Source organism: Cnephaeus nilssonii (assembly GCF_951640355.1).
Source record: "Cnephaeus nilssonii genome assembly, chromosome: 6".
Classification (NCBI taxonomy): domain Eukaryota; kingdom Metazoa; phylum Chordata; class Mammalia; order Chiroptera; family Vespertilionidae; genus Cnephaeus; species Cnephaeus nilssonii.
Window position 1 is genome coordinate 2,838,162 of NC_137077.1, and position 13,224 is coordinate 2,851,385.

A 13,224-nucleotide genomic window follows, 5' to 3' on the forward strand; every position below is an offset into this window, starting at 1 on the left:
ATCCATCTTCCCAGAAACGCACAGAGAAATCGATATAAAAGAGAAAACAATGCCCTCTTAGCTCGCTCGCCCGGCAGGCCCAGCTCTCCTGGCTGCGCTCTGTCCCGTTGTCTGTGCAGACCTGACCGTATGTGGCGGCGATCGTGCACTGGGGGGGGGTGTGCTGCTTCCTGGGGCTCTGTCAGGCTCCCCTCACTGCTGGGCGAGGTCGTGGAGCCGAGACGTGGGACCGAAGCAAAGCCCAGGGTGCGGAGAGCCTGGCAGCCATGGGCTGCATGTGGGGCATGTCACAGACCCAGGGTGGCTCCCAGCCCCTCCCTTAACAGCTGCGAGGGCCCCACCTGCTGCTGCAGCCTCACCACACACACACACACACACACACACTCATGCATGCACACGTATGCACACACACTCATGCATGCACACGTATGCACACACACTCATGCATGCACACGTATGCACACACTCATGCATGCACGCGTATGCACACACACATGTACGTACACACACATACCACATCCCACCACCAAACACCTTTCCCTGCACTGATCCCATGTGACTTAGAGCCATGGTCAGCAAACGGCGGCTCGAGAGCCACATGCGGCTCTTTGGCCCCTTGAGTGTGGCTCTTCCACAAAATACCACGGCCTGGGCGAGTCTATTTTGAAGAAGTGGCGTTAGAAGAAGTTTAAGCTTAAAAAATGTGGCTCTCAAAAGAAATTTCAGTCGTAGTACTGTTGATATTTGGCTCTGCTGACTAATGAGTTTGCCAACCACTGACTTAGAGAAAGGCTGCCCAGCTGCCCAGAGTAGCCTCTGACCCCTCACAGGGCCCACTCTTCTTTTCCTGCCGACCTCTGACCCAGGCAGTAGTTACCTCTGTTGGTCTCACTGCCTCTCTCCTCCTGGCAGCTTCCTCAGGGCCGGCTTGGACCTCATGCTCACTGCTTATTCCCAGCACTGTGTGCGGGGCCTGGCATCCTGGCTGGGAGAGTGAAGGAATGACGGAATGAATGGATGTTTTTGGAGGGCGCTGTGGGCATTAGAAAGATGATTTCAGATGAGGCGGCTGCACATGCAGGCACGCTCTGGGGGAGATCAGGTTGAGAGGGTCCCGTGGGGAGTGGCGAGAAGTGAAAAGCTCGTGGATGATTGCCATCTGAAGGCAACAGCCCTCCAGCGTACAGGGCTGTGGCTGCCCCGTGTCCCTCCCAGGGTGAAGGAGAGACGAGTGCACAGGGACAGGCGGCAGGTTGGAAGGGTGGTCGGGAGCGAGTCCCAGCACAGACCAGGCACTGGCTCAGCTTTCAGAGAGGAAGGGTGGGAAGGAGGTTGGAGTGGCTCGCTGCCCTAGGAGCACCAGCCCATAGATCCTCCTGATTGTGGTTGTAGCTAAAGTGTCCAGCTGTTGATCCTTGTTTTGTTTTTTACTGTTTTTCAAAATTCCTTGTAAATTCTAATCCTATGTAATAGAGATGTGATATGCAAATTGACCCTCACGCCCTCACAAGATGGCTGCCTACAACCAGGCCGGCAGCGGGGTTAGTGAGGGACGAACAAATGACTGAACAGCAGGCTGCATGGGGCGACCAGGCCAGCGGGGGGGGGGGGCATTTGGGGGCGACCAGGCCAGCAGTGGAGGGGCAGTTGGGGGCAACCAGGTAGGCAGGCAGGTGAGCGATTAGAAGCCAGCAGTCCAGGATTGTGAGAGGGATGTCCGATCCCGGGCCTAAACCGACAGTCGGACATCCCCCAAGGGGTCCCAGATTGGAGAGGGTGCAGGCTGGGCTGAAGGGACAACCTCCCCCCCCCCCCCGTGCACGAATTTCGTGCACTGCGCCTCTAGTTTTAAAATAATAACACCGTTTTGAACAAGTGATTGGGAGCTATGCGAGGTTCTGAGGAGAGGCATGCCATGGAAAGGAAGTGGCCGCACACTTGGGCTGGAAAGGGTGAGGTTGGCCGTGGGAGGCATGGCCGTCTTCCCAGTGCCTCAGCCAAGCTGTACCCCCTTTTCCACAAAGCTCCCTGCTGCCCACACTCAGCCCACCCAAGGGTATTTTTTCATGAATTTTTAGAGAGAGTGGAAGGAAGAGAAGAGGGATGAGAGAGAGAGAGAAACATTGAAGTGAGAGAGATACATCGGTTGGTTGCCTCCCGCACGGTGCCAGGGATCAAACCTGCAACCCAGGTGTGTGCCTTTGACTGGGAATTGAACCTGTGTGCAGGCCAATGCACTAACCACTGAACCACCGGCCAGGGCTGTCTGCTGCTTTCTTAAATGTGTATTCTCTGTTAGTACAAAATCATTTCTCAGCCCTGTTGTGGCTGCATGAGCCACCAGGGCCTGTTAACAGGGACTGCAGAGGGGGGCGGGGAACAGGACGGCAGGAAGCACAGGCCTGGGGGGTGCTGGGGGCCTCACGCCCAGGAACTCCCGGTGGGACTGTGTGCATGCAGGCGGAGCTGGTGGGACGGAAGAGATAGTGGGTCCCTGGGAAGCACCCTGGCCAGCGGAAAGGCCTAGGTGTTACATTCAGCCGTTGAGAAGGTGGAAGAAAACGCTGGATGCCCAAAGGTTCCGAATTCCCGGGCATCCTCCCCGAGGCTGGGAATGAATGCTAGTGTCACTTGGCCTGGCTGGAGTCAGGAGTGAGGGGCTGGCCGGAGGCCCCGTGCCAGCCGGGGCGGTGGGGCGGCTCCTGGGCCCTCCTGGGCTCCGTGCAGTTTCTCCCAGGCAGTGGGTCGCCCTGCCCGCCCCACCAGCGGGCCCTGGGAAGTAATTGCAGGCAGCTGAGCCTGGTTTATTTCTGAGGCTGCTCATTAAGAACCCTGTCAGAGCACTTCCCTTCCTTTCTTAGAGCTTCTTGCTTTGGTTCCAAGATTTGTTTGTTTGCTTTTCCCCCTCCCCTCTCTCCAGTCCTCCGTTCTGTCCCCATCAAAAGAAATCTGCAACAGTGTCAGCGCCTCCCACGCATGCCCCAGGTCTCACTCACAGCTGTGCTGTCCCCCAGGGTGGGGGCACGAAAGCCCAGCTCCCATCCTGCCTCTCACTGTCCCGTTGGTGATGAGGGCAGGCTGCCCCAGCCCAGCGCTCTCCTGAGGCCCCCCCCGGGGGGGGGGGAGCGCCCCCACTGGAGAGATGGAAGGAGGGGCTGGACTTGCTGTAAGTGGCGGGGACAGAGGTCAGTGAAGTGTCATTGGGGAGGGCCCTGCTGTCTCCAGACCCCTCCCTCTTCACCTGCCTCCTGAAGCACTGCCCAGGGAAACTGGCTTTCCTTCAGCGGGAGCCTGGTCCTGGTCCTGGTCCCGGGACGGGCGCTGACCAAGCGGGAGGAGGCCGTGGGCGTTGCGGACACACCGAGAGCCCCTGTGTGGTTCATGGGGCACCGCAGCGCCCAGGGTGGCGGTGTTTGAAGGCACCTGCTCCTCCCCCTCCTGGCCGCTCCCCACACTTCCCCTGGATGGGGCTGTGGTCACCCCACAACGGGGCTCACCCCGGGCAAGGCGAGGCAGCAAGTCAGTGAGCACAGCTCTTCTCTGACCAGCCCTCACTGGCCCCTGACGGGCCATGGCCTCGCCACCCAAGACCCACCTGCGCTCGCTCCCGGCTCTCATCTAAGTTGCCTTCCTGCTTGGATCCTGGAGCTCCGGGGCCTCGGGCAGCCCCTCCCGGCCCACTCCGCTCATCCCTCATGGCATAGGCCAGTGGTCGGCAAACTCACTAGTCAACAGAGCCAAATATCAACAGGACAACAATTGAAATTTCTTTGGAGAGCCAAATGTTTTAAACTTAAACTTCTTCTAACGCCACTTCTTCAACATAGACTCATCCAGGCCGTGGTATTTTGTGGAAGAGCCACACTCAAGGGGCCAAAGAGCCGCATGTGGCTCGCGAGCCGTAGTTTGCCGACCACTGGAATAGGCCAAGAGCAGGGCCTGGAGGCCACAGCCGCGCCCCTGCCATATTTGGTAGTTCTGTCAGTCACTCGGTCCGTAAACATGGGTTGTGTGCCCCATGCACTGTGTAAGCCCTGGGCTGCTGTGACACGCAGCACTCTGTTTTCTGGGAGACCCCGGGGGGCGGGGGGGGGAAGTGCCCGGTAGGCGGCAGGGCGATGTGATGGAGCGACTGTCGGCTGCTGTAGGTTGCTGGTCGGGGGAGCGTTTCTGAGGAGGTGACTGAGCTCAGGGCTGAGTGCGGGAGCCATGCCCAGATCAGGGAAGAACATTCCAGTCGGAGGAACGGAGGTGCAAGGACCCCGAGATGGGAGCCAGCCCGCTGTGGTCAGAGGACAGCGGGGACAGGCCGGTGTGCTGGATCGGGAGTGGGGAGGCTGGAGGGGGGTGTAGCGGAGCATCCCCGGGGGCTCGGGGGCAGGAGGGGAGGAGGAAGCCTTAGAGGCCCTGGCGGGGCTAGCAAGCGGGCTGACACTGGAGGTCACTGCAGGGTGCGCGGTGAGGGGGCAGAGGGAGGCCCGCGGGGAGGTCCCCAGTGATCCCGGCAGAAAGGAGGGGCTCGGGCCCAGCCGTCCCGGGGTGGAGGTGAGGTGTCATCCTCCTCAGGGGGTTGTGCAGGTGGAGCTGCTGGGGGAGCGGGTGTGGGGAGTGGGGAAGGGAGGTGTCAGGGATGGCCACCAAGCGTTTTGGCTGAAGCGACTGCGGGTTGTGCCGCCATTGGCTGAGGGTGGAGGGGGGACCAGACTTGGCTTTGTTCTGTGTGGACCAGGTTAGGTCTGTCCTGCCGGTTGAACATCCCGGTGCGGGTGCCAGGCAGCCACTGCTGTTGAGTGTGGCACAGCTTGGCAGGTGGCCTGGAGGTTTGCACCATTGGTGGCGGATGAAGCCATGGCGGAGCGGTGTCTCCCGGGGCCTCGCCAGCCTGGCCCCCACAGGTGTCCGAGCTCCTGGCAGAGTGCTGCCTGCGGCCGCGGTAAAGGGCTTAGGGCCGCAGAGCGAGAGAAGGGGTTCCGGCCAGCCACATACCTGGTCCAGTCTACTGTCGGGGCTGTACCGGGATCCTTACGGCTCAACAGGAACAAGACGAAGATCCCAGTCTGAAAGTGGGCAAAGGATTTGAATAGACACTTCTCCAGAGAATATGTATTTTCATGTGGACCACGAGCACATGAAAAGATGCTCAACATCGTTAGTTGGAGAAATGCAAATCAAAACCATATGAGATACCACTTCACACCCACTGGGATGGCTATAATCTCGTTAAAACACAAACAACGGAAAATAGTGAGTGTCGGGGAGGGTGTGGAGAAATTGGAAACTCTTCTCTTGCTGGTGGGACAGTAAATGTGTGCAGCCACTGTGGAAACAGTTTGACAGCCCCCCCACAGTTAAACCGAGAATCACCCTGTGACCCAACAGTGTCACTCCTAGGTGTGTACCCAAGAGAACGGAAACATGGCCCCGGGAACACGGGAGCAGCGGTCACAGCAGCACTGTCGTAACAGCTGGAGTGGGAGCAACCCAGCTGGTGCGTGGATAGCCTGGCCTATGGCACATGGGAACCGTATTCAGGCGTGAAAAGGGATGACGCACTGTCACGTGCTCCAGCATGGATGGACCTGGAAAACATGACGCCACCTGAGAGAAATCAGACAGAAAAGGCCCCGTACTGTATGGCTCCGTATTTTATATGAAATGTCCAAAATAGCCAAATAGGTAGAAAGTAGACTTGGTTGCCAGGGGCCGGGGGAGGGGAGAATTGGGACTGACACTGGGTTCAGGGCTTCCTTTGAGGGTGATGGAATGTTCCGGAATTAGATGACGGTGCAGACCGCAGGCTGCGTGAGACTGAGCGTCCCCTGTGGATGCGGCTGGTTGTCACTCTGCCCCCAGCGTGTGCGCACTGGACTCCCTGAGGCACTGCGGCGGCCTGGTTAGCAGTTGCTAACACTTACCCGTGGTATGTGCGTGCCAGGCACTGCGCCAAGTGCTTTACCTCCGCTATTTCCTTTACTTCTCAAAACAACTTCAGCCCAGCCAGTGTGGCTCAGTGGTTGAGCATCGGCCCGTGAACCAAGCGGTCACCAGTTCAATTCCCAGTCAGGGCACATGCCCAGGTTGTGGGTTCAATTGCCAGTGGGGGGCGTGCAGGAGGCAGCTGATCAGTGAGTGTTTCTATCTCTCCCTCTCCCTTCTTCTCTCTCTAAAACTAATAAAAACATTTTTGAAAAACACAATTTCAGGTTACTATTATCCCTGTTTTATAGAGAAGGAGACCAAAGCCCAAAATGGGTAGGTGAGCTGCTCAGGGGCACACAGCAAGAACTCACTGAGGCTTGTACCCCAGCTGCTGTGACTTGAGGGGTCGGTAGCTGTCACAGGGAGACCTCGTGTGCATCACTGTAAGGAGGAGCTCGGCAGCCAACTCCCAGTCCTTAGAGATGTTCGATGCTGCTCAGCCACCGCTGGGGACCTACGGCAGCAGCTGAGATTGAAGGTGGCCTGGATGAGGGATGGGGTGACCAGACCCTGGGGCCGGCAGACTTCCACAGAGCGCTGCTCCCCGGGGGCTCCTTGGGTGTGGATGTGAGTGGGGGCTTGCTGTTTGTGGAAAGCCGGCCCCACCATTCATGTACCTCATCCCAGTCTTGAGCTTGGACTCAGGCCCAGCCCAAGGGGCTGCATCAGATCGGGCTACCGCGGGAACCCCTGTGTCTTCTACACACAGCGACCTGCTGGGGAGTCAGGAGCCCAGAGAAGGCCCAGCTGATGACCAGACCAGGAAGTAGACAGGTCCCGGGAGACCCAGCTATACCTCACTCCCGCCTGTGCCAGCACCTCTGACAGCTCAGGGCGTGTCCTGGATCTGCAGGACCCAGGCCCCGAAGCTCTGAGACCCATGTGCATTTTACCCCAAATCTAATCCATCTGGTTCTCATTTATTTACACTTAAGTCATCAAATGCAATTTTGCAAGAACCGCTCAATAGCCAAGAGGCTTTCTGCCCAAGCCTCCCTCTGAAAGGAGCCGGGCAGGGCCAGGCCTCAGCCCCAGGGACCAGGAGGCAGCTCTCGGGGTTGGAGGTGGAGTTGGGGTCCTGGGATGGCCCGGAGCCTCCGCCTCTGCCCCTGGGCCCACCGTGGGAGCTGGGATGCCAGAGCCAAGTACAGAGCCTGCCACACAGTAGACTCTTGGTAGCCAGGAAAACATGGGTGGGGTCCAGGCAGAACACAGTCTCTGTTTCCCATCGTGAAAGGTCCGTGGGAAACAAAGCAGCCGAAGCTGGGCGCAGAAGTAACTTTCAGTTCTTATAAATAACTCAGACCTGGGTTCTTGGCCCGAAGTGGGACCAACAGCCAGCTATTAATAAAAACAGACACCAGCACCTTGGGCCAGAACACAAGCCTCCCGGGCAAACCACAGCCACCGCAGAGGCCTTTTGGAAGCACAGCAGCCTGCAGCCCATTGGGTCGGCGCTGGAGACCCTGCTTGCTGGGAACCAGCCAGCCCTGACACAGCCCTGCAGTGGCCCGTGGGGCCGGGGCGGCCAGTTTCCGTGAGGGGTGGGCACACTGAGCAGAGAGGGTGGGAGTCCCAGCTGAGGGCTGCGTGCCCACCCCAGCATCAGACCTGTGCTCACACAGGGCACTGCGGGGGGTGGTGGGGAACCCTGGCCCCAGAGTCATCACCGTGGCGACTGGGATTGGGAGGGAGAGGCCTTGGCCCCAGCCAGGGCTATGCCAGGGAGTGGAGGTGAGACAGAGGGGTACTACGTGAGGAAACATCAGTAGCCTTGTGGCTGCTTGGATATGGGAGGGGCTTCGCAGACAGCTGGTCCTCAGGCCTGGGTGGGAGCAGAGCAGAGCTGGAGCCAGGTCTCTCTTTTGTCCTCCTGGGCGCCCTAATTTCCCTCCCTCCCTCCATCCCTCCCACCTCCCGTCCTCCCTCCTTCCCACCTCCCGTCCTCCCTGGCTGGGCTGAATGAATGCGTGCTCACTGTGCCCGGGCCCTGGGCCTCAGGCTGGGCAGCAGCCCGCAGGAGCATAGGCCATCTCCTTTCATCGCAGACCAAACCAGAATGATCTGTTTCTGAGGGTGTCTCCCAGCTCCACCAGCCGAGGGCCCCGAGTCAGGAGCCAGCCACAGTTCAGCTTTCTGCCTTCCCAGCACCTTTGTCTGCACCCCCCCCACCACCACCACCACCACTGGCCATCAGTCCTGCTGGCACAGAGATGCATTTGTGGGTTCAAGAAGGGAGCACATTTACCCAGGGAGGCTGTGGGCAGGGGGTGACCTGGCTGGTCCAGACAGCCAGGCAGAGCCCCACGTAGGACCCTTACAGAGCAGGGTCTTTGGCTGGGGGGTGGGGGGGCTTGCTCCTCACTACGTCCTTCAGTTCTTTTGTCGCCAGCTAAGAGGGTTTCCTGAGAGGAGCCTCCTAGAGTCTGCCAGAGCCCATGGGACCTCTGCTTTGTAGATAGCCCTGTGCCAAGGCTCTGTGCCTCCTGGGAGCACTCCGCTCTGGCCGTAAGTAAAGATAAGGGACCTTGAGCTGCCAGCGAGGCTCGGAGCAGAGCGCTTCCTCACCCCAGCTGAGCCCGCCCAGGGACCATGGCTCAGGGATGAGACAGGCTTGCTCTGTGCACACAGTGGGCAAGCTGTGGAGAGCCTCGCCGGAGCCCTCGGAGTCCCCAGCAGGAGCCGGGACCGGGCTGTGCTCCAGTGCCCTGGCCGTGCGTGGTAGTGAGCTCCCTGTCCCTGCTGTGTGCAACATGTGCGATTCAGTTTCTCCTGCTGACCTCTGAGCACCCACTCCGCCTGACCCCTCTCTGGGGTGCGGAATAGAAAGGAGACTCCGGTCTGGCCTCAGCCGAGGGCCTGTGTCCGGGAGCTGGACAGGGTCTGAGTCCCGCCTTCCCTCTGAGCAGCTGTGTGAGTCCGGCCCCCGGAGCCCCGGCGCCCTCCTCTGTGCAGGGCCTCCCCGGCAGCGCAGCCTGCCCTCCCCCCCGGGTTGCTGCGAGGGTCCGGTGAGTTGATGTTGGTGAGGCCCATTCCTGACCCGTACGGACCTCGGGGAATGCTGGCTTCGTGTTGTTTTTCACAGGATGACCAGGACACGGTGCCTGGTTAGAACTGTTCATGGCGGGGCAGACGGCCAGAAGCAGGCGCCACCAGGGTGTTGGGGGAGGTGCCCCCAGCAAAGGCCACACGGGCCCTGGGCCTTTAGGGAGCCACCAGTAAGACTCCGTTGAGTAGAAAAGGGTTTCAGAATAACGCCTCCCCGTCCTTCCCCGCTCCCCACCGTGGGCTCCTCAGCACGAGCCCCCTCTGCCCCGGAGCTGGGCAGTGTGGCTTATGGCGTTCAGAGCCCCGCCCCTCCGCACGCTGACCTTGGCGCTTGCTGAGGAGTAATGACCGCCTGCCTCGCGGTCAGCCTCAACGGGGGCGGCTCTCGGTGGGGAGGTGGTGGGTTTGCTGGTGCCCGAGGGGCCCAGCTGACACTCAGTGCAGGCCACTCTGCGGACTTCTCACCTGATTGCAGGAGTAACAGATGCCTGTGTTTAAAGAACCACGTGTAAAGCTCCATGCCAAAGGGGTGTGCATGAGCGAGTGTGTGTGTGTGTGTGTGTGTGTGTGGTGCACGCGCGCGTGCTGGGGGATGGGGTATTGGCTAGACACAGCCGGTAGCTCATGTTGCCATTGTGGTTTCATATATTTGCCTATTAAAATGACAATACAGACATGGCACATTGAGGTTTAAGAAGCCCTTCTTTCACTAAACAAACTGCCAGCGGAGGGAGTTACGGCTCTGGTAATTGAAACCTGCTGTGCTGTTCAGGACCAGAACTCCATAAAGGCTCGCCAGCCGGCGGCCCCCTTTGTGCCAGCAGCCCTGCTCAGAACGGAGTGCCGCCCGAGGTCTGTCTCTCGGGGAGCGGGCAAGACCGCCTGGCAGCCTCCGCCCGGTCTCGGCAGCCAGAGGTCAGGGCCTTTTCAAAACCTCCCCGTTCTCTGGGCTTGTGAAATCCATTTGTGAGGCCAAAAGCCTGGGCACCGGGGAAAGCGGGGGGCGGAGGGGACAGGATAGCAGGCTGCCCTGTCCTCCAGCCCCTGCCTAGCTGCAAGGTCTTGTGCTGCTGGCTGTAAACCGGAGGCGTGCTTGAAGAGGGGACAGTGGGATTTGGCTGGCAAGGCTGGGTTGGGGGTGGACAGTGTAGGCTGCACTGTCTTGCGGGGGAGGGGCAGCAGTGGTATCGGTGAGAGCCCAGATTTGGGAGTCAGACCACCAGGCTTGAATCCTGCCTCTGTGGAACCTTAGGTGGCTTTGCCTCTCTGTACCTCAGTTCCCTTACCTCTTAAATGGGGTCCACCTGGATCTGACTGACAGGGTTGCTGGGAGGCTCAGAGGAGTTAGTATAGGTAAGGTGCCGGCACACAGGAGAGTCAGGGTCAGCTGTGCGACAGCCAGGGTAGCTGCCTCCCTCTGGAGTCACTCCGTGGGATATGGTGTAGCGCAGTGGTCGGCAAACTCATTGGTCAACAGAGCCAAATATCAACAGTACAACGATTGAAATCTCTTTTGAGAGCCAAATGTTTTAAACTTAAACTTCTTCTAACGCCACTTCTTCAACATAGACTCGCCCAGGCCGTGGTGTTTTGTGGAAGAGCCACACTCAAGGGGCCCAAGAGCCGCATGTGGCTCTCGAGCCGCAGTTTGCCGACCATGGGTGTAGCGTGTCTGTGGAGTACCGCCATGGGGTGGATACCGCCGTGGGGTAGAGTCCTGCCGTGTGTAGCTCGGGGAGCCCCCCCCCACCCGTGCAATCTGGGGGAGCTGTTGCACCCGCCCTTCCAGCTCCTCTCCCCTCTCCCTCTCCTGCAGATGTGGACGAGTGTCAGGACAACAATGGGGGCTGCCAGCAGATCTGCGTCAACGCCCTGGGCAGCTACGAGTGTCAGTGCCACGGCGGCTTCTTCCTCAGTGACAACCAGCACACCTGCATCCACCGCTCCAACGGTGAGTCGCCGCGCTGCCCGCACGCCCCGCCCGCGGCCGCCGGCAGCCAGGGGGTGGGCCCGGCGCGGGGTCAGGCCGGTTCGTTGTCGCTGTGCCCTGGTGCTGGTTCTGCCTGGCCGCTGCCCGCTCACCAGGCCTGTTGGTGTTTCTGGTGTTTTTATTTGGAGACAAGGCGGGGCCACACACGGGTACGTGTGACCAGAGAACTGTTTTCCTTTCTGGGGTGGGGGCTGGCTGTGGCCAGAGAGAGCAAGGCCCCATTCTCCTGGTCCCCTTCCCCAAGGGGGGCTTGAGGCCCGAACTGGCTGAGGGACCTTCTCTCAGTCTCTGTGAGTCTGGCACCATCCAGGACTAGGGGCTGTGTTTCACCGGGTCACCAGCCCGGGGGCAGTCTTTCTGGTCAGGAGCCCGCTGTCCCCTGGAGGCCAGGTGGATGGCCAGCCGGCTGGGGCCAGACAAAGGGACCCGGAAGACTCCTGGCCAGCCTGACCGCAGCGGTAGCCTGGGGACAGCCCGGGCTGGGACAGAGCCTGGCCCCTGCTGATCCCAGCAGGTGAAGGTCCTTGGTGGTGGCCAGAGTTTGGGCCCAAAGCAGCAGGCTGAAGGCGGGACAGGCTGGCTCGAAGCCAGAACCTGCGCGCTCGGAGCAGAGGGGCTTGCAGTCCGAGGGAGCGGCATTTGCAAAGGCACAGGCCTGTGAGCTGAGGATGGAGCAAGGTGCGGGCCTCTGCAGGCTGGGCGGCAGCGAGCGGGCTGCGGGAGGGGCGGGGCGGGGGCGGGGCAGGGCCAGCCCTCCTGGGCCTGGCCGTTCTGAGTGGCCAGGGAGTGGGTGTGCAGGGAGGACAGGCCAGCCCACGATGGGCCTGGGGGAGCCCGGCGGGCCTCCCATGAAGCTCGGAGCCTCAGCTTCCTCCCCCACAGAGCGGGGGTGTGTGTTGGTCCTGGGGGTCTTTGGGGGTGGACTGAGGTCCTTGGTGCCAAGTCCCAGCGACGCTGAAGCTGACAGAGGCTCCGACGTGACACTCGGGGGCCCTGGGCAGGATTTTTATTTGAAAGCGGTTCTTCAGAAAGAAAAAGAAACAAAAACAGCTGAAGAGTACACAACCCAGGGTAATTAATCAGCGCTACTTCCCTGGGCTCCTTAGGACCCTTAGTGTTTGTTTAGGCGGTTTCCTCAAGGACAGCACGGACCGATAATCCCCAGCAAGGCCGTGTCCCCGGCGGGACAGAGAGGCCCGGCCGCGCTGCTCCCGCCGCCTGGTCCAGATTCCCCCGCAGCCCACGCGGGCGGCTCAGTTTGCCCCTCATAAGACCTCCCAGCTGTGGGGCTCTGAGGTCAAGCTGCCCCAGATGAGGACCCTGGGCCCAAATCAAGTTTTATAAGAAACAGATTTGTGGAGGAGAGAGTGAGTGGTGGTGGGAGGGGAGTCCTGCTTTCATCAAGGAGGGGTTTATGGGCGACAGCTCTGAGCAGGCTGTAACGTTCCCGAGGCCGGGCGGCCTGAGCCCCTTCCTCAGCGAGGCTGTGTGGCTGGTCCTTTGAAGAACGGCTTTCCCACGGCAGGACCCCGGTGTAAGCACCAAGCACCATGTGCGAGGGCTGGCACAAAGCAGACCTCGGCGTCAGCCAGAGAGGTGGGGAGGACGCATGATGAGGTGGCTGTTGTGGGGTCCTGCGCAGACTCTGAGCCGAGCCCGCACAGCAGCGTGGCAAGGTGGAGAGAGTATGACTTGACGACAGGTGAGGTGGCCAAAGACTGTCACGTTAGGGAGCTGCCCCAGGTCACACGGTAGGAAACTGGTAGTCAGGATTCCAGCCCGGTCACTAGCTGTGATGCGACGAGGATGGTAAGGAAAGAAACAGCGTGGGGAAATAGAAGCAGGCAGGCGGTAAAGGCCTCTGAGGAAGCCACACGTGAGCTGAAACCCAGTGGCTGGCACCAGTGGCCACAGGAAGAACGGGGGAGCGTGCCAGGCAGGGCGTGTGCAAAGGCCCTGAGGCGGGCATGGCCCAGGCTGGTGTGACGAGCAGAACGGAGGGTGGGATGGTGGAGCACAGAGAGCCACAGAGCAAGGCGCCCAGGATGAGGGGAGCTGGGCGGGGCTAGGCCCTGCGAGGCTGCTGGACTGAGGCCGGGGAAGCAGAGGTGGGGAACGATGCTGAGGGGAGAGGGGGGGACTCCTAGGGGAACTCGGACCCTTCAGGGACTGGGCCACTAATTGTGTGGTGGAGCCTCAAGCCATGT

At 60.4% G+C, this 13,224-nt stretch overlaps 1 protein-coding gene across 6 annotated transcripts in view; it reads left to right on the forward strand.

Annotated features, from left to right (window-relative positions):
- SCUBE1 (signal peptide, CUB domain and EGF like domain containing 1) overlaps window positions 1-13,224 on the forward strand; it is a 98,303-nt gene that overhangs the window by 32,990 nt on the left and 52,089 nt on the right. For all 6 annotated transcript variants that reach the window (XM_079774554.1, XM_079774553.1, XM_079774556.1 and 3 more), the window contains exon 4: window positions 10,844-10,978. In XM_079774554.1, coding sequence (XP_079630680.1) covers window positions 10,844-10,978 — 135 coding nt within the window. The remainder of the gene's footprint in view (window positions 1-10,843; window positions 10,979-13,224) is intronic.